This window comes from Xiphophorus maculatus, chromosome 6, assembly GCF_002775205.1.
Source record: "Xiphophorus maculatus strain JP 163 A chromosome 6, X_maculatus-5.0-male, whole genome shotgun sequence".
NCBI classification, from domain to species: domain Eukaryota; kingdom Metazoa; phylum Chordata; class Actinopteri; order Cyprinodontiformes; family Poeciliidae; genus Xiphophorus; species Xiphophorus maculatus.
In genome coordinates, this window is record NC_036448.1 from 16,701,158 (window position 1) to 16,721,786 (window position 20,629).

The 20,629-nt window shown below is 40.9% G+C and overlaps 3 protein-coding genes across 5 annotated transcripts; 2 read left to right on the forward strand and 1 right to left on the reverse strand.

The window, feature by feature from the left end:
• Nucleotides 1-104: 104 nt before the first annotated feature.
• Nucleotides 105-8,356, forward strand: dhx30 (DExH-box helicase 30). 2 transcript variants are annotated; one of them, XM_023335867.1, is made up of 19 exons: nucleotides 105-278; nucleotides 482-618; nucleotides 709-819; nucleotides 1,229-1,480; nucleotides 1,566-1,715; nucleotides 1,798-1,950; nucleotides 2,362-2,829; nucleotides 3,157-3,537; nucleotides 3,622-3,700; nucleotides 3,796-3,900; nucleotides 4,004-4,179; nucleotides 4,288-4,494; nucleotides 4,583-4,664; nucleotides 4,769-4,962; nucleotides 5,568-5,727; nucleotides 5,827-5,984; nucleotides 6,348-6,451; nucleotides 6,541-6,680; nucleotides 7,651-8,356. In XM_023335867.1, the coding sequence occupies exons 1-19, from the start codon at nucleotides 107-109 to the stop codon at nucleotides 7,902-7,904; spliced, it is 3,483 nt and encodes a 1,160-aa protein (XP_023191635.1). In that variant the 5' UTR covers nucleotides 105-106; the 3' UTR covers nucleotides 7,905-8,356. The 2 variants fall into 2 exon arrangements, with proteins under 2 accessions (XP_023191635.1, XP_023191637.1); XM_023335869.1 differs by having other exon boundaries at nucleotides 3,625-3,700.
• Nucleotides 8,185-12,647, reverse strand: LOC102216447 (alanine aminotransferase 2-like). Its single transcript, XM_005812870.3, has 11 exons — nucleotides 12,399-12,647; nucleotides 12,204-12,293; nucleotides 12,014-12,122; nucleotides 11,603-11,736; nucleotides 11,274-11,517; nucleotides 11,102-11,181; nucleotides 10,895-11,031; nucleotides 8,953-9,124; nucleotides 8,721-8,876; nucleotides 8,508-8,620; nucleotides 8,185-8,390 (listed from the first exon to the last, which is right to left on the reverse strand). The coding sequence occupies exons 1-11, from the start codon at nucleotides 12,501-12,503 to the stop codon at nucleotides 8,300-8,302; spliced, it is 1,431 nt and encodes a 476-aa protein (XP_005812927.1). The 5' UTR covers nucleotides 12,504-12,647; the 3' UTR covers nucleotides 8,185-8,299.
• Nucleotides 12,648-13,803: 1,156 nt separating this feature from the next.
• sharpin (SHANK associated RH domain interactor) lies at nucleotides 13,804-20,559 on the forward strand. 2 transcript variants are annotated; one of them, XM_023334766.1, is made up of 9 exons: nucleotides 13,804-15,197; nucleotides 17,602-17,776; nucleotides 18,174-18,263; nucleotides 18,363-18,504; nucleotides 18,586-18,676; nucleotides 18,758-19,043; nucleotides 19,405-19,502; nucleotides 19,610-19,717; nucleotides 19,802-20,559. In XM_023334766.1, exons 1-9 carry the CDS (start codon nucleotides 14,934-14,936, stop codon nucleotides 19,850-19,852), a joined length of 1,305 nt encoding a protein of 434 aa, XP_023190534.1. In that variant the 5' UTR covers nucleotides 13,804-14,933; the 3' UTR covers nucleotides 19,853-20,559. The 2 variants fall into 2 exon arrangements, with proteins under 2 accessions (XP_023190534.1, XP_005812926.1); XM_005812869.2 differs by having other exon boundaries at nucleotides 13,806-15,197; nucleotides 19,402-19,502.
• The last annotated feature ends 70 nt before the right edge of the window (nucleotides 20,560-20,629 follow it).

Here is a 20,629-nt window from a genome sequence, read left to right on the forward strand (position 1 = left end):
CCGAAGTGTGTCAATCAGTTTTACATCCACCCAGAAGAGGGCGCCACAAACAGCCTACCCCCTTTCGTCACTCCAAAGAAACACAAGAAGAAGTTGTTGTTTAAAGATGGCGCTACACGGTGCCTTACTCGTGAGGCTAAGAGAGCTTTGCAAAGTGGCCAAATGTGCTCATACAGCAGGAAAAACGGCATTTAACTGGAGCGGAGGAATGCGGTGGCATGGGACAAAAGCGCAGAAGTTTCACGAGCACAGCGCGTCATGTTTCAACAGTAAACCAGGCGAGTAAAAAAAATGCCGGTTAGCTGATAGCTGACTGTCGCAGCAGCATATAACCTCAAGGACATCCAGCATAAAAAAAATGTAATAAAAATCATTCCGGTTCCAGTTTTCAGATCATATTTCAACGTGTATTGGTTTGGTTAGAGTGCCGAAAAACAGCGTTAACGTTTCTCTGTGTCTGGTCATTGTTTTTAATTCTTAGGTAATGGTATTCCACATCTTCTGAAGGAGTTTCCGGATCCTAAAAGCCTCCTCAACAACACAATTTCCCGGTCACTAGGAGTGAATGATCTGTCCCAGCTCATCCAGTACACCTGTACGGAACATGCTGGTGTCAAGGTCAGCTGAAATCCTCTCCTATCATATGCCTCCTGACATGTAGAGGTTTTGTGTTTGAGACATTTGTATTTTGTAACCATGCTCCTGCAGAAGGCCACTGTCACGCTGCTGTGGCCCAGCAAGATTAAAGAAGAGGGTTATGCTTCCAAGAAAATTGATGCAGAGCGATTTGCAGCTGCTGCAGCCTGCCTCAGACTCAGGGTAAGCTGCTGTGAAAGAAACAAAAGGAGCTGCACAGTGACTTGCTAAAACATTTGTACCACTAGATTGTTCACATCTTCTCGCTTTACAACTCCAAATCTCAGTGTATATTATTGGGTTTTAGTGTGATTGATCAACACGACGTGAAACATACTTATGGAGTGGAAGTAAAATAAAACAAAGTTGTTTATTTAAATCCAAAAATCTGCAATATGTGGTTTGCTCATGTTTTCAGATTCTCTGAGTTTGTATAATTTTTGCTGCACTTAGGCTGTAAAACACACTTAACAGCTGTATTTATACTAAGATTAAAATATACACAGGCAAACTAAATTTTAATTGGGCATCTGCTGAAGGCAATAGGTTGCTGAATAAAAATGGTATCTGTGTTTTTGTTTTTTTACCAAAGGAATTGGGTGTGATTGGTCCTAACAATCAGCTCCCAAAGAGGAGAGCTGGCCGGATAAGCGGAGGGCTACATTCCCATCTTTATGATCCTGAAGAGAACTGTCTGACAAACTTTCCCAACTCCAGAACCGATGAATTGATTCCTCCTGTGGAAGATGCCTTCAATGTCTCTGAAGCTCTTTCTCTGTTTCCACAACCTAAATCTCTTCTGACCAGAGTGATCCAGGTGGCCACTTCATCCAGCAGAGTCAGGGTTGGTCGAAGTTTTTTACGTTTCTACATTCAGAGCTTATCATTTGTATAATGTTCATATCTGAATGTATTTTATTTTCCTACAGGAGTTAATGCATTTCAGAACAGCAGGTGGAAAACTGAAAAAGTGCGAGCTGACTCTACTTTGGCCGGAGAACATGATGTTCAGAGCGACGGCGGGTACCCGAGTGATGGCAGAGAAAAAGGCTGCAGCACTTGCCTGCATGAAGCTGAAGGTGGGAGGAGATCTGGTGAACTGAAGTCCATTTAGCTGCAAGTCATAATTATGTTAAAATATTTCTCATGCTTTTGGTGCAGGAGCTTGATCTGCTAGATAAAGACAATAATCCACTTACTCATGCAAAGTATCATCGAGAAAAAGTAAAGGAGGCTGGAGAGAGAGAGAGGCGTCCATTCCCACTAGCGATTCCAGAATATTTGGAGCAACCCATGAGAGACTACCTAACACAGGTCAGTTCCTTTTCCATATGTGTTGCTTATTTAGATTCATGCATTAAGAAGGCCAACTGTGTGGACAGTAGCCATGCTAACTAGCCTAAGCAGTCATAACAGGTTGTGGTGTGGGGAACTGGTTGTAGCCTAGAAGAGAGCAAGAGAGGGACATGAGCAGTGTGTGCATGATTGACAGCACTAAGACCCTCCTTCTCTCTGATTGGCTATTCCTGACCTGAGTGGCGTATTTCTGCAGATGGAAGTAGGTCCCCAGGGAGAAAGCAGGAGAACGTGTCTTCTTTTTTTTTTCTCCACAGATCATCTGTGTCATATTATACTGTCAGGACATAATATGGAAATACAACACATTGGTTCTGAAAGCTGCATACTGCGGCTCTAATCATTAATGCTGAGTCATCTTCCTCACAGTACCCGGTTGCAACAGAAGTACAGAAACTATGGGAGAACGAAGAGGCAAGAGGACAACAGACGGTGAACGAGGAGGAAGAGGATGAAGAAGACTATGTTGCGGATGCTATCACCAGTAGGCCATACAGGCCGATGTCCAAACATCAGGCTCAGTGCCTCAGTCGCCACCTACAGGAGGCATGGGAAAGGGCAAACCCTGGACTCAGCGTGGAGCTGCCTGTCGACGCTCACCGACAGCGCGTGGTCTCAGCCGTGCGCTCCTCCAGGGTGGTTGTGATTGCCGGCGAGACGGGATGTGGAAAGACGACGCGGATCCCACGCTTTCTGCTGGAAGAACAAGTGAGAGACGGGGAGGGCGCAGACTGCAACGTCCTCGTCACACAGCCTCGTCGGATCAGTGCCGTGTCTGTAGCTCATCGAGTCGCTCACGAGATGGGGCCACTTCTGAAACATCATGTCGGATACCAGGTAATGGTTCATTTTTAAGTGGTTTTTTTTTCTTGCATAATAAATTTGTGTTTTTTAAAATTTCTTACAGAAAATTATGTAATTTGGGATTGAGTAATACTTAAAATTCTCACAATAATTTCAGAAACATGTCATACATCTTTATGCTTATCGTTCCCCTTCACAATTATGTAGTTTGTTTTGTAATATCATACAAACCAAATGTTAGTTGTAACATCATACAAAGTGAACCCAGTTCATAGCATATAAATGACAGGGAGAAATTGCTGTAGGGAGAGGAAACTAGTGTAATATCCAACGCTGACGCAATAATTCCTCTGTGCATAGGTGAGACTTGAGAGCCGCCCTCCTGAGGACAGTGGGGGGTCCATGCTCTTCCTCACTGTGGGCGTCCTACTGAAGAAGCTGCAGTCCAACCCAACCCTGAAAGGAATCAGTCATGTCGTTGTGGACGAGGTTCATGAGCGAGATGTAAACACAGACCTGCTGCTGGCGTTGCTGCGCTCGAGCTTGGACGAGAACCCTGACTTGCGAGTTGTTCTCATGAGCGCCACAGGGGACAACCAGAGGCTGGCAGAGTACTTCGGAGGCTGTCCTATCGTAAAGGTCCCGGGATTCATGCACCCTGTGAAGGACAGGTACCTGGAGGATGTGATGCAGGAGATGGGACGCTTGGCTAAGATCCAAAACAGGGTGGAATTAAGCAAGGTGAAATTTTGCAGCTCTGTTACAGCTCTTTACATTTAGATTTTTTTCTTTTTCTTTAAAAATGTTTATCTGATTTCGTTTGAGGAGGGGTCGGACGAGGCCGCACCAGATCTGGACTTAGTAGCTGATGTAATTGAGCACATTGACAGACGTGGAGAGCCAGGTAACTAATGCATACTTTCATGCAATAATTCTGTTTTGTGTTTCATATCTTTGCTTCACAGACTTATTTTTACATTGTTTCCTTTCCTTCTGCAGGTGCGGTGCTGTGTTTCCTCCCTGGGTGGCAGGACATCAAGATAGTTCAACAAAAACTGGAAGAGAAACCTCACTTTTCACCAGGCTCACAAATGATTGTGCCATGTAAGACTGAACACATTGATAGACACGTTTTGGTGTTTGGGGGATTATTGGTAACTTTAAGATGGCTTTTCTGATTTATTTTTCTTAAATTTCTTTTTTGTAGTGCACTCAAGCTTATCAGTAGCTGACCAGCAGATGGTGTTCCAGCGTCCCCAAGCTGGACAGAGGAAAATTGTGCTCACCACCAACATAGCGGAGACCTCCATTACAATAGACGATATAGTTCATGTGGTGGATACAGGAACTCACAAGGAACAGAATTATGACCAGCGGACAAAGGTTTTTTTTGTTGTTGTTGTTTTTTAATGCGTTTAACTTCTGTTTCATGTTGTAATCTGAGATCTAAACCATTTATCTTGATAAAACTAAACTTTTTTTTCTCTGCAGGTTTCTTGTCTGGACACAGTTTGGATATCTCGCTCTAATGTCACACAAAGAAAAGGGAGAGCAGGACGTTGTCAGCCGGGGCAGGCGTACCATCTGTTCCCAAGGAAACAGCTGGAAGCCATGACGCTCTTTCCTGTTCCTGAAATCCTGCGCACACCACTGGAGAGTTTAATATTGCAGGCTAAAATCCACAGTCCAAATTGCAAGGTACTTTAGATGTTTCTTTGCTATCTTTTTACCATTTTTTTGTGATGACCATTTAAAAAACATTATAATGAATTGTGTTTATGAACAGGCTGTTGACTTCCTGTCCCAAGTACTGGACAGTCCAGAGCCACAAGCTGTGAGAGATGCTGTCCAAAACCTCCAAGATATCGGTGAGGGACTCAGATCCACCTAAACATCTGCTGTGACATTGATGTTCAAATTCATATCTGAACCTCTTTGTTACAACACATTTACATAATTTGATTTGTGACAGGGGTCCTGGACAAGACGGAAACCCTGACTCCTTTAGGAGAGCGTGTTGCCTGCATGTCATGTGACCCACGGCTGGGCAAAGTCCTCGTCCTGAGTGCCATGTTCAGGTGTGTTCTGCCCCTGTTGTCCGTAGCTGCCTGTCTCACCAAAGACCCATTCCACAACAGCCTGCAGAACAGAACTCTTGTGAATAAGGTGAGTTTTGTTTTTAATAAATGTATTATTTTATTTTTGTTGTGAAAGTATTTTTTTTTTTTACTTTAATGTAAAAATGGTGACAAAGGCAATTATAAATTGTGACATGCATCACTGGATCTCAGTTTTATATTGTTTAGATGCTCAATTTACCAGGTTTACAAAATGCAAAATGTTTCATAATATTTAAACCCCTTAGTAGCAGCTTTGAAGAAATCTATCATAATAAGTCTGTTAAGCATAACTGTATTGGGGACTGCACTCGAATCTATCCATCCATCCATTTTCTGTACACCCTTGTCCCTTAGAGGTGCCGGAAGGGGTGCTGGTGTCTATCTCCAGCTAACGTTCTGGGCGAGAGGGGGGTTCACTCTGGACAGGTCGCTAGTCTGTCACAAGGCCACTCGGATCTAATAATGCAAATATTGATGATTTGTTAACACATCTAAGGTCAATAAGTCTCAGAGTTTATCTGAGTCCTTGTGTATATTTTTCAAGTCTGTTAATAATGAGAAAATATGTTCAGCAAAATTTTTTAAAAGAAAACCAGAGAATTTTGGGGAAATGATTATTATGACTTAACTAATTGTGTTTTGTTTGTCTAGGCCAAAGAGGAGCTGAGCGGCTCCAGCTATAGCGACTATCTGGTGTTCAGTCGAGCGATTCTGGGCTGGAGGAAAGTCCAGCATGAGGGGAACAGAGAGAACAGAGATGACTATTTGGACAGATACACTCTGTCTAAAGGCAGTCTCCGATTTATCAATGGTTTGTCTGAGCCACTCACATTCAGATTAGTCTTTTCCAGAATTTTGGAATAAAGTTTCACTTTGACATAAATCCTGTTCTTGTTTTATCCCGTGGCAGGTCTCATCTCCCAGTTCAGTGACAACCTGCAGGAAGCAGAGCTGGTTTCCCGTGCCAGTGAGTGCCAGCGGCAGACTTCTATCTACAATGAGCACAGCAACCAGGACGAGCTGCTGAAGGCCATACTGCTGGCTGGGTTGTATCCCAACCTCATTCAGGTATACAACTGCATACTGGCTTTTGTTAGTGCTTCTATGCAATTGCTATAAGATAAATAATCCTGCATTTGGAAACATTTTGGGTTTGATTCCAGCTCTATCAAATATCAATGTGCCTTTGTCACAAAGCACTTAATGCCATGTTGCCTAGCAATCTGTGTGAAAGTGTAAAAGAACTGAAGAGGTTGGTTTGATTGAAAAAGCAACAAGTAAGTTTAGTCCATTTCACTTTCATACTCTGCTTGGCTCAAGATTTCCAAGCAAAAGATATTTAAATGATAGACTGTTCTACTCTCAATGAACATTATATAGCATACATTCTTGCTCAACCTAATATCACCAGCTTTTTTTCTTCTTCTAAAGGTAAAGAAAGGCATTATTACCAAAGGGGGGCGCTTTCGTCCCAAAAATCTCGCTCTGCGCTCACTCAGCGGTCCGGTGCTGCTTCACCGCTCCTCAGTGAACAGGTTTGAACATGTTCAGACCTTTTCCCCAACAGAATGACACATTTTGCGGGATAATGGTCATGTTCACTTTGTCTCCCTTTCTGTTGCAGAGGCAAAGAGGATCTCCCCAGTCGGTGGCTGACCTTTTTCAGTGCGGTCAAGTCTAACGGGAATGTTTTCATCAGGGACTCTTCTGCGGTTCACCCCCTTGCCCTGCTGCTGCTCACTGACTGTGATATTTCAGAGACAGGTAATGTTTGTCACGGTGCATGTAGGGAGCACGAGCGTTTGGAGGTGACTGTTGCAATCATTTTTCTCCTTAATACATTTTAGACTTCAAGACAATTTCTTATTTAATTTTTTTTTTTTTTCATTTTTTGTCAAAGGGTGTGTGCTATTTGGAGAATGAAACCTACATGTCAGCTCCTTAAAGTCTTGTCCAAGTGTGGCAAAATTGTTGGAATGAAATCTCCCTTATTCATTTTTTTGAAAGCTCAAATAAAATGTATCGTCATGCCAACATTACTAATCTTATGGAACCTCTCTGCCTCTGCTTTTATAAATTGAATAATCTTTTCTATACGTACTCTGCAAAGTCAACTCTTCTATTAATTTCACCTTTACAACTACATTAAAAACTTCAGGTGTTCACCTTAAATTTCTTCTAAGGCTTTTGCTCTTCTATTAAATCTCTTTTGTACTCGGCCTTGAACTAGCGTACTCAGGGAAAGCATTTTCACAGGAAATGCAATTTTTCTGGTTGTGTTTTAAAGATGGCTGATATCCACTGATTAAAAATTTTTCCTCACCTTCTAAAATCGGCAAGAACTTTTAAACGAATCTGTTTGCAAGTCACACATACAGGTGCATCTCAATACATTAGATTTGTAAAATGTTTATATTAGAAAGTCAAATTCACAAAGAGATGCACACATTGATTAACAGATTATCTCTATGCCTTTATTTGTTAATTATGATTTTCTACTGACCCGCTTATGAAATAGCGACATTTAGAATTTCTAATAGAGAAATGTTGGTTTAATGAAATATGTGTAATACCGGCTTAAAGGTTGTTTTTAAAAGGTACTTTTTAAATATAATAAATGAGGCTTACCAGAATGCATATTCAAATTTAATAAATATTTTTTCTTAGGTATCAAAAAAGGTGATCTTATTTCATACTTGAACTAAAGTTGTCATCTTTTTTCCTGCTGTTTCAGTAAACGGCGACATGGTGGAGGTATCTTTTCCTGGCCGCTCTCTGGTGCGCTGCGAGGTCCCAGTTCAGACATGGGATCTTCTCTGGGAGCTTCGCACCTCCATTCAGACCATGCTCTACCGCAACTTCAACAATCCCGGCAACGCCAACATTTCTCAAGATGGAAAACTCATATCCTTACTTGTAGAGCTGCTGAACAATACAAAGTCAAACCCTTTTGTTGAGATGTCTGGCACAGAAAGTGAAGTAGATTAAAAACTATATGTTTTCTGCATGTGAGGTTTGACTCCGTGGCAAATTTCGAAATCGTGAAGCATATTTTATTTCGAAAGCACTTTTGTGAAAATGATGATCGCAACAAATTCAAATCCTCTGGAAATTGTGTGCTGCTTTTTCTTTATAAATGCTTAACTCCATCACTCCTATCCATACGATGGTAGGAAAATCCAGTTTTCACCTTTTTCTGTGTATTTCAAATGCCTTATTGCTTTCTAAAGGAAAGCGGGTTAGGATTTTACTGAGTAAGGACGGGTCATTGAAATTGTGAACATTGTCAGGTTTATTAAAACAACAAAATGGCTTGCCAATATAAAGTCATGAGTTTTGTTATTTTTACTGACTGCGATGTCAGAAGAGACCGTTTCCTGTTTTCATGCAAACTCCCTCATAAACTGTTTGTGGAAGGTGCTCAAACGTTTCAGTATTTCTTCCATGGTGTCTGTGGGGGTCATGATGCAAAAGCTGCAAAGACAAGTGGGAGTGTTGAATACCTGTGCTGTGTGACGTTAACTTTAATGATTTTATGTTAATTTAAAATGGCTAATTATTTCGTCAAACATTCAAGATTTTGAGTCTCACCTGATGTGGTAGGTGCCCTCCATTTGTCCATATTCAGTCCCAGGACTAAACAACACTCCTGCCTCCTCCAGAAGTCTCATGCAGTAAAATGTGTCTGGTTGCAGTCCAGCCTCCTGAAACATCCAAATAAATCCGCTCTCAGAACAAAACAAGAACCTTTGGCAGTATATTATGAGTTGCATTATATTGCTCAATGTGCATTTATTCTGAAACCTTGGCTTTCTCAATGGCTTTGGGTGGAAGAAACACTCTTGGGAATGCAAATGCTCCTCCTTCCAGTGATTGGCAGCTAAAACTAGGGAAGCTGTTGATGACTTCTTCCACCCTCCTCACGTTTTCAGCTAACGAGGCCCTGATGTGCTGTGTCTCCTGCACAATGAAGATCATGGCGACAGCTTAAACTGTTAGCATCCCCAGTCGTTATGGTAAATAAAAAATGTCTCACCTTCAAATAGAGAGGGTATGAGGGGTCTCCTGGTTGTGGAGGATTCACCATCACATCCAAGGCAACCTGTCCCAAAACGGGACAGGAGTTGGTGGAGAATAGATTGTTGATGTACTTCATTACGGCAGGGTCAAGGTTCACAAGCTCAACGTACCCAGTACGTAGACCACACCTAATACAACAGACTTATATGAAGTGCTTAAAAAATCACCGTTCAATCAATTTCTACCACTTAAGTTATTTTTTTCCATAAGATCTGCAAAAGGTATAACGATATGTTGAATGTATGAGGAGATTTGTGTGAGGTAAAGGCATGCCACTAACTTAAATGTGATAGTTTATGCATTTTCTACTAATCTAAACTGATAGTCTACCTATTCCTCTTCACAAGTTTATGGTAGCATGAATTAGTAATGAGCTGCAATTTCAAATGTGTCTGAAGTTTGAATGGAGCATAGAGTGGGATAGGGGTCTGTTTGGTATCAATGTGGTTCATACTTAAGCTGTAAACAACCATGGACGAAAATACTTTTAGCTCTTGGTATTTTTAAATGACTGGTAAATGAATTCCTGTTTGTCCAAACGTTAAATCATCATCTTGCTCTTAGATTGGATCAGATGACTGCAAATAATATGGTCTGATCAATCTAAGAAGAGTGTTATCACAAGCTAGCAGTTGAACAGTGCAAGGGAGGCTTGGTGTGGCTCTGGGTCATTTTGACCCTTCAGTTTTTAACAAATTTCAAAGCTACCCATTGTTTGTTCATCTCTTCCTACTTCGTTTCACACTTGTAGACAAACCCTCTGGCACTTAATTACCTTAATCATGATGTGTCATTTATTATTTATTTTCAGTTACGTATTCTTGTAAATTATGGAGATAAATTGGTGTACAATGCTAACGTGCAATTGAATGAAATTCCTCAAGTCTTTAAGCTTGCGCTCTATCCCTGTTTGGGATTTGGATCTGGTCCCTGTTTGGGCCAGCTGATTCAAAAATATAATGATTGAAGATCTAATATAAATCCAGAATAAATTAAAGTGAATTCCTGCTACTAAATTTGCTGACAGTGGATAATGGGTTAGAAGTAGAATTTAAAAAAAAAAACACTTTAAAATGTCTGTTGTTGACGGGGTGTGAAATGTGCCCTTGGTGGTTACACATTGACATATGGTCCCTTCGACTCGGTAGAAAGCGACAAAAATAATAAAAATACAAAAATTCAAAGGGATGAATAGACTAGTATCTCACCTTCTGAATGTTTGCATATTCACACAAGATGTCTTATTGTGAATATGTAAACATTACACTTCTGTAATAAAGCAACACATTCCTTCCTGTTTTTTAATTAAAGTAAAAATCTCAAATAAATCCTCAATGTGAATTTATTTATTGCAGATTTACACCACACCTTTCTTATTCAATATATATACTTTGCAGATCTATACATTTGTTTCTACTTATTCATTTGTTTAGCTTGTTTGCGTAAGACTGATTACGCAAACAACATTTTTCCAAGAGTTCCTGGATGTTAAGTCAGTGTAATAACTTATTAACAGAGTTGTATTTTCTTAGAAACAACTTTAAATTAAGGATTAAAGTGGGTTTAGAGTGGCCAATCACATACAGTAGCATGTGGGGGAGTTCAGCCACTTTCCATATTTGGAGCGAGATTTATCTGGGCAAACTGAACAACCAAAGAAAAACTTGTGTCTCACTCCAAAAGAGTAAACGTTTGTAACTTGTCATAAAAAGAGGAAATGCAGGTTAAAAGTTTTTTTTTTTTTAAGTTTTTATTTTCTTCGTATTCTTGACCCACTTATTACTAATGGTAATACTTATACTAATACTTATATGCTTCAGTACTTTCATTTCTCTTAAGTTGAGCTTTTGTGTTGGGTAAAAGGGCACATGTGTCAGATAGTGTGATTGCATACTCACTCTCCCATGAGGCCTTTTGAGGCCGTGTGGAAGGATGCTAGTTCCACTGTGTCGGACAGAGGAGCCCCAATCTCAGCCAGAGCTCTTTTATAAGAGACAAACTCACTTTCCTTCCCATAAACACAGTCCTGATACACCTGAGGAGGAAGAAGTTGCATTACACAGGTCCAGAATTTCAATATTTTGTAAAACTCTTGACTCACTAACCTCATCAGCTAGAAGAAAAAGCTTCTTCTCTGCAGCAAAATGGATCACCTCTTGAATGCATTTCCTGCTTTGAACATAACCTGCAGACATGAAATAAAAAGAAAAATCATATTTGTTTCAAATTCAGTGACAGGACACACAAATCATATTGATACTGCCTAGATTTTGCTACCGGCTGGGTTCCCAGGGTTGATGATATACAGAGCAACCGGGTTGCAAACTCCCTTTGCAGAGTCCAAAGCTTGCTGCAGCGTCTCCACCTCCAGCGCCCAGCCCCGCTCCTCACTGAGGTAATAGGGAACCGCCACCGCTCCCAGAGCCGTTAGGGATACAATCGTGGTGGAGTGGCACGGCACTGGGATCAGCACTCCAGTTCTGGGTGAGGCCTCAGAATTCACCAAGACCTTTAAAATGTTCTGAAGAGCCCAGTAGATGACACGTTATGCTAAAAAGGTTACCAACAAAAGGAAGAGGCAGAATGAATTGTACCAGTGCTGTTACCGTGAGTGCCCACTGTGAGCCTGGGGTGATGTAAATGTTTTCAGGGTGACATGGAATCCCTCCATCCCGTCTCAGAATGTATTCGGAGACGCTCTGAATTATTTGTGGTATTCCTGCTGCGTCAGAGTAAGAACCTGGAGACGTGACAAAAGTTCTTTCAAATTCACAGAAATCATATATTAAAACATGTTTTAGATTCTTCTTGGTGGTGATATGGAAGCTTTCATCTTTTCTGTTATGTTTCTGTCATAAGACCGACCCAATAGACAGTACCCTCCACAATTATTATTATTACTGGCAGCTTTAACCACATATTATCTCCTCAAATTAGTAGTACAATTTACTTTCTTCATCCATGATTTTGTCTTCAAATATAGTGAATCTCATACTGGACAAATGCACAAGTCTTACCTACACTCCCTCCCGCGCATGTTTTCAGCAGCCGCTGAGCCCTCTGCTTGACATCCACCATCAGCTTGTCTCCATCCATAAGCTGAGGGTAGAGACAAGCTGCAAGAACCTATAAGAGAGGGCAGCTAACAGTTATTTGGACAAAACAATTAAATAAGTGTGTAAACCTTGGTTCTAAGTTGCCTCATACCTGTCTTACAAAAGAAAGAGGTTTCACACCTGCCCTGTGTGGGTCACCCCAGGAGACATCAATCACCTCTCTGTAGGACTTTCTTACTCCCTGTGAATTGAGACATAAAAAAATTAAAACAGAAAGACAATGAATATTTTTAAATTTTTTTTTTTTCCATTCACGTATTGCAATTGTATAGTGTCTACGTTTTACCTGTCTGAGCTCCTCCTTTATCTGGTTGGTCCGCCTGAACAAAACAAAGTACTCCATCTGTTTTATATTTCTTACATTTGAGCTGAACTCCTGCAGGACAGACATATCTGTGATTTTTCCTCTCTGACCAACACAGTGTGAGCAGGACGGCTCTTGATGTCCTGAGCAGTTTAATGGAAGTGAAACTAGACTTCTTGTTAAATATACCTGATAAAATGTAGCAATAGGTGTTAGATTAACATGATGACCTGCTTTTAGCTGCGGCTGTTTCGACTTACTCCTTTATTAGATAATCTACAAAAACATCAGCTGATGTGAGATACATTCCTTTTCTTTGTTATTTGTTAACTTTGAGTTCTGATCTGGAATGACATCACTAATCAGTAACGTATTTTTCAGAACCTTCTAGCTTTGGATCTGTTTATCTGATTGTACAATGTTTCCTAATGTAAATGTGGAAGACTACATTTCATAACATTAAGAACGGAATGAGGATATATTGCATTTCTATACTTTAATGCCTGACCTTAAGCAGTTAAAAGAGCATACCACTCTGTTAATCAGTTATAGCATTTACTTAACCCTCCTGTTATGTTCCGGGTCAAATTGAGCCATTTTACAGTTTAACTTTTTTTTTTTTTAAATAGTTGGAAGTATTTTTTTGCACGAAAATTTTCCTATTTGTCTTAATAGGTGCACTCTACATATAAATTTATAATGTATTCATTTTACACATTTGTACCAACCCTTAGGTCTACTTTTTACATAGATACTGTTCGGGTCAATTTGACCCGGCAGTCAGTATAAAGCGCAAAAAAAGATTAAAAAATTTCCAATTCTATATGTTTCCTTGCAGCTATAAACCATATATCACCACACACACACAAACACACGCCACCACACACAAGCCCACTTTCTCACTACTCTCTTTACTTCACTAGGAAACTGCGAGAAAGCAGTTGTTAACACAACTTTTGACGGGAATTTTTTCTGTTCCTGTGGACAAACTCCACCCACACTGAGTGGACACTCAGCAGAAGTGGAGGAAAACATAAATACTCTCTGCCTGACTCATTTATCTTGATTTTAATCAGCGGGTCAAATTGACCCAGAACAGTATTTGTGTCTCAAATTCAATTATAAAGATCACCCACTGAAAAAAAAAAAAAGGGTAAAATAAAAACATTACCAAAGATCAATTTCAAGGAAATTATTGTTTTTTTGTGTCTAGGTTTTTTTCAGTGGACATTGAAAATGTAAATTGCATTTTTTATGTCCAAATGAGTAAATGAATAGGTTGTCGTCATTGATCCTTAATTTCTGAGAAATAAGAAAACATCACTGCACAAATATTGATTGAAATGGTTAGTATTGGAGTTAATAATCAGATACAAAAAGGTTTTGGTTTCTGACACTAGTGCATGATTAAACACTCCCGGGTCAAATTGGCCCACGGACATTTTTGCTGTACCCTAGAAACGAACATAACAGGAGGGTTAAACATGCCAGCATTGGAAAGATATTATAAATTAGTCATACAAAAAATTAACTCATGACCCATTTCATAAGTAAATCATTATGTATACTTCTGCAAATTATACAGTGGTGGTCAGAAGGCCTGATGGCGAAGGTGCAGTCAGACTGCCAGCCTGAAGAAGGCTGACACCACCATCAGTGTGTGAATGTATTTGTGAATGGGTGAATGATTGAATGTAGTGTGAAACCCTTTGCGTCCTTTGCTCTAGATAAAACGCTGTACAAGTACAGGACACTTGCCATGTTGAACAAAAAGTTGTGTTTAAATAAGCAATTAATAAATACAGAATGAAATTACCCACTAAGGAATTATTATTCTTTTCTGGTAGTTAACAGTTAACACTCCTTTATAAATGTAGTAATGCAAAGACTATACATTGCATGTCTGAGAACTTTTACACAGACAGACATAAATGTATTTATTAATTACAGCACAACAAGTTAAAATATCACTAAAAAAAAGAGTTAATTATGTCAGCAATTTTACATAAATAGTGAAACTCGTTTCAGATATAAATCCAATAAGAACAATGCATTTCAAGCACATGTTTCTGGCTATTTTTGATTAAACCAGATAAATATTTATGTATGTTTTAAATTGTATACTATCCAAGTTTCCTCAAATTCATTATAAGGTGATGGCTATGGGCAGTAACACTCTCCTGTTGCTCATATGAATACTGAAGTCACTCTGCTGTTGTATTACACAGTTATATGAAGAAGATGCTCAGGATTCTGTTATGGTTTTTATTTTAGATCATTTTCAGATTGGCGACTCTGTTTCTCCCCGGACATAAATAACAGACGTGCTGTTCTTCTTCCTGTTTTGTTTTTCTTTCGCTCCCCATCTGCTCGGTTCAATAGAAATGGAAGAATCTGCAAGGCAGATACACAACCACAGTCTACCCGTGAACATACCACGTCTCTTTAAACCGGGCCGAACCGTGTAGACCCTACGGCAGAAGCAAAGACCCTTCCTCCGGTCCCGGTGTCCGAAACATGGCACTCAGCTCGGGTAGCTGGGCTCTCCCAGCCCCGGTGCCTGCCTCGTCCCAGCAGCCTGCGTGCAGCGGCCCCAGCCCGGCTGCATGCTGCAGCACTGTCCTGATGTCAGTCCGCGTCTCGGTGTCCCACTCCGGGATCAGACCCCTGTGCCTACCTGGAGCGGGCAGCGACTCTCTGCGCCTGCAGCTCAGCATGGACCCGAACCTGGCCGGAGAGTTCCGCCTGGCACTGCGAGATACGAGCGGAAACCGCAGTGTGGTGAGGTTCCATCCGCATACTCGTTTGTTTACCTGCAGAGCTGTTGTTAAACGCTCAGATGTTGAGGAAGCGCCCATGTTCCTGCATCTTTACATCCCTCACAGCAATGCTGGCCTGGACGGTGTAGGCCATCTTGAGCAGTTCAGAAGCGGATTCGATATTTGATCTGCTTTTACAACTATGCTACTAAGGTTACATTCAGAATTATAAAATCAGGAAAATAAAATCATATAAACTTTAGATTGCTTCTCTTCCGTTTGGAATTCGAAAGCAATTCAAATCCACTATATGCAGAATGAGCTGCATGTTACCCAGCACATTTTGAGATGCTGCACAGTAACTCTCATCACTCCATTATCTTTTGAGCCGTTTTGGAATCTACCCTTCAATTTACCAACATACATCAGTTAGACATGTCTTTTGAATTACTGCTGCCAGCTATTAAATGTGCCGCTCTCCTGCTTTCATTAACATGAAGTACTCCTACATTAGTTCTTTTGTTTCTTTTTGGTGTATCTGCTCAGTCTTCTCAAAGCCCCAGTCGGTCCCGGCCTCTCGTGCCCAACCAGGTTCTACTGAAGGTTTCCTCCTCTCCACTGTCGCCCCATGCATGCTTGGTGTGAGGGATTATTGTGAATTTAATGACGCAGTGTAAGCAAATCAACGGCTCGTAATCTGCTGGATTTCCTTCGACAGAAAACTTGTAAAACTAATTTGAATAATAAACTGAGCTTAATGAACCGTGTGATAACCAAGATCAACTAGAAAGTATGTGTAATTTAGTTGAAATGACTTAACAAAGTGAAATACATTTGTTGTGAAATGGCGCTATATAAATAAACCTAATTGAACTGAAAATTGAATTCTGCTTACCAAGTTTTGATATTTGTGCATCGCTGACCCCAGATAGTTTCGGTCAGACAAATTTGGCTTTCTCTGTACACGTAGTAAAAATGTGTATTTCAGCCAGCTGATGGGTAGTTGTATTACATCCAGAAAAACGTTGGGTCACTGTTACACTTTTCTCATTAAAAGGACTTTAAATCACAGCATCTGCATGTTAACTTTTTGAAAACTTGTTAACTGAAAAAAATACTTAAGACAGAAAGTCTCAAAATTTGATTAAAAAGCTAAAACAGTTTGGAGCACAGTGGGAGAAATATTAAGATCCTATGGTGTCTTTGAGTTGCTGTCAGAGTAGAAATCTTTCAGTCATCCTGCAATCGAAGGTCTCAAAAATGTCACACAACTACAGAAGGTAACATGCTATAATTATTTACTATATGTTGTCTGAGCAGCCAACTAATTATATTCCAGAAGTGTAGCTCTAAACATGCTGTATATAAAGAAAGGTAACTCCACCTTTTCCGTCTCTTCAATGACTTAATGATCCACTTTCTGGCCTTAATAATGTCTTTCAGTAAGATCCTTATGACAACAGAAAAAAGATTTCGAAATTTTCTCTAAATATATTGAGAAAATAAAATTATATTGAGAAAATAAAAAGTAGAGTAACTTTAGTAAAAAAAAATACAACAACCACAAATTAATTGCTGTCTTTTTCTGCGTTTCTCATACATCAGCGTGAAGGAATTTGATATACTTTTAAGGATAAGAAATTGTTATTTTAAGGTTTTCACCCTGCCAACATGTAGACTTCACTTGGCTCACTGTATCCAAACACAACTCCCACATCTGTCCCGTGTTTGCCAAGTTCGCCACATGACGTCCGCCTTAACCCTCTCAGTCTCCAAATCTGCTTTTCATTTCTGAGTAAGACGTTTTCCCCACCGACAATTGAGACGCTTTCTGATTTGCATGGCTTTACTTTGATCCCCATTTCTTTTAGATCATCTATAAAAAAAAATTTCTCAGTCATTTCAAAGAAGTCATGGATGCCGTCTCTCTCTCTGGCAGGAGGCAAAGCACCCTTTGCCTCTGTGGCCTTATGTTCCCTAAAGAGCTTCAGTGAACAAGTGTAAACGGATAATGTTGAAAGAGTAATCTCTGAGGATTTACACAATTTCTGGCAGATTCTAAAGGGGGTACTTTCTGTTTTCTTGTGCAAACTGCAAAGTGTACACTTCTCACCACCAGGTTGAACTGTGCTTTTTTAAGTTCATGTTAACTTATGCTCAAATGTGAGTATGAGCGAAAAGAAAAGTTTTTGGAAATACTTAAAAATACATATTCCTCTATAGATTGCTAAGCTGTTTTTATATGTATATTCATTAAAGCCCAATCACAAACTACTGAAGAGGAGAAATAATTTGTTCAATCATCCACTCTAATATGCATCTACAAATAATCAGACCAGCGTTCTCTTTAATTTTCATCTCACTTTTAACTTACCTAAACTCATTTGTTAAAGCCATTTTGTCACAGCATGTGTTCTTACCTTCAGTTCATTGCAGAGTTTGACCTGCGCTCGGTGCAGTACGAGGTCAAATCCTCTCGTTGCCATGAGATGCGTCTTGCTGCTTCACCTCACGACTGCATCCGCTTCAACTTCCGCTGCGACCGCGAGGCCGAGGCCTGGTCCACCGTGGTGATATCGTCACTGAGAGAGGCGCACAGAGGTCAGTTTGAACAAAACTCCTGATTTTTTTTTTCTTTATAGCCTCAACATTTCTGTTGAAGATGCTGGAAGATTATTATAGAGCAAAATTATTCATCCCTGTTGAACTTTATTACAAATGGATCCTTAAATGTGAGATTTCACAGGTAGAAATCTATAAATTAAAATATCATTAAAAATATATTATTTAAACAAAACATTTATTGTTTTCAAAATTGATTTTTCAGCTGTTTTATCTTTTGAAATATATCCGTCTGATTTCCTCTCAGAAACAAAATATTTTACTTGAATGGCAATAAATCAGAAAACTTCTGAATAATTGCGGGCTGAACGGTATGTTAACCACCACATATTGAGATGTTATACAGTGACACATCTCGCTGTTTTCTCTCTGACAGTGGCAAACATAAACGCCTGTGAATCGGACGGGAAACACGACTCCGAAGCAGCGGTGGATCAGAGGAGCTCGACCTCTCTGACGCTCTGTGGTGAGCCTGTCGCTCTGCGCCTGTCGCTCTGCGCCTGTCGCTCTGCGCCTGTCGCTCGCAGCGGCCTCTGGAAACGTCACCTTGTCTTGTGATTTTCAGAGGAGCTGTGTTCGGAGCTCTCCAAAGTGATCGAAGCAGGCGACATTCAGGCTGCCTCCCAGCACGCGTCCGCACTGGCTCGACAAAAAGCGATGCTGACGATACAGCCGTCCCAGAAAAACTACACAGATGGAGAAATCAGGTCAGAATTAAAGCGGGTAGGCTTTCGACCCAGTCCGTTTCACTTATATTTGACTTATGCCATGATCCATGTTCATTCCAGTTTATCCGTGGTGGTGGAAGATGCCTCTTCTTCTTGTTGCGTCACAGTTATAGTCTTTCCCTACATGTCTGTAGCTACACTCAAACAACAGGTGAGAAAACTGTGAAATTGGTGAAACAGCAAAGCTTCCGGTGGCTTTTATCCGCAAACTTCCATAGCTGTGCTTCTCCAGGTCTTTCTAGAGTATGGTTTCCATCCTCGTGTGCAGCGCTGGGTGATCGGTCAGTGCCTGTGCTCTGATCCGCGGTCACTGGCTTCCTACGGAGTTCAGAAAGACGGCGATACAGCATACCTGTACCTGATCTCTGCCAGACAAGCTCGCATTACACGGCAGCTGTTCCAGCAGGACCTGGAGAACTCCCTGACGGCTTCGGCGCTGCCCCCCGGAAGCAGCCTCACCTCCCAGGTCTGGAGGGGTTACAGCACACTGCCCTCAAAGCTTCCCCACAACAACCAGGGTGAGTGCAATAAAAGTCACCATTTCCTAATTTGGTCTTCTATTGTCTTTCACCAATGCCTTGTTGCAAAATTCTTGTTCGTGAAAACAAATAATTAGACTGAAAATTTTCAGATTTCTTTTGATGAGAGCTAATTAAAAAAAACACGATCCAGTTGTCCACTTAAAAAAAACTCACTTTCACACATAAGCCATCTTGGAGAGTTTGTTCGGGATGTTTGTGTATTCTTGTGGCGTTCTTGTCATATTATGTTTTGTTTGATTTTTTTCATTAGAAAATTCTCAGGTAGTTCTTCAGATAGCCGTCTTTTCAAGTTTTCAAGTTTTTGATTATTTCTCTGTCATTAATCTATTTTTAGCAGAAACAGGTGGAGGGAATAACAAAGCAGGAGACATCAAAGATGTCCTTGATTTGGAGAAGCTGCAGCTGAACGATCACTCCAAGGCCAATAAGATGCAGGTATCTGAGCCATGCGGTGTTTTGAATAGACCACGGATGGAGCAAACTAAAGAGTTTGGTTTCATGATGGAGGAATCTAAAATATTTCAACTTTTTTCAACTTGCAGCAGACGGAGTGGGCCTGTCCTTCGTGCACTTTCATCAACAAGCCGTCTCGCCCGGGCTGCGAGATCTGTGCCACCGCCAGACCCGACGTGCAGAGCTGCATCCAGCAGGTACTCCCACACGTCTGAGTCCAGTAGAATCAGTCTGACCGGCCGCCCTCACACAGTCACCTCCTTTCTCCATCTCTCACCAAGGAGAAAGGACGGAGAGAGGATCGCAGAGAGTCTGGTTTGAGCCGCAGCTGACTGCCTGTCATCGCCGCCTGGATTTCGTTTCTCGCTCACTTCCACACACACATACACACGCCAAGAGTGAGCAGTTCAGATCTGAAACACACCTGTTGGCAAAATACTCACAGAGGGAGAACAAAGTGCATTGATCACCATCTGACTGGAGCGAATGCGGTGCCACTCAATCCTCTGACAGAGAGTTTTGTCTATTTAAATATGGACACCATGACATGACTGTGACATACATCTCATTTGGCCAGACATCTTCGCTATTTGTTTTAGACGGGGTGTCTATGTCTGTGTGTGTGTGTGTGTGTGTGTGTGTGTGTGGCGCAAGCAGCCTGATATTTATTTTAGCAGAGAAAGGGAGTGAAGTTGTTTCTTTGCATCCAATTGCAGCCGAAAACGAGGGGACGTTGGGTGCAGCGTCCCCCAGATGCGGAGAGGGCAGCCATGATGCTTTGTGCAGTGGCCTGGTAATCTGTTAATCTGTCACCTGCAGCGGGAAGACAGATTAATGCCAAAACACTGTTGGAAACGAGAGGCAAAAAGCATGCGCCATGTACAGGGTTGTATTTAGTGTAAGATTTTTACTAAAATGCATTAACAATGTGATGTAAATTTCAAATAGTGGTTTAATTGTACTTGATTTCCTCTGAGTTGTGAAAGCGAGGAAAGATCCACTCTCAGTGCATAATCTATATATAAAGGAAGGAATCTGATTTGAGTGTCTGTCTGTTCTTTGCCATTTCCTGCAAGCATCTTCACAGTTCCTCCGACACAAAGAAATGT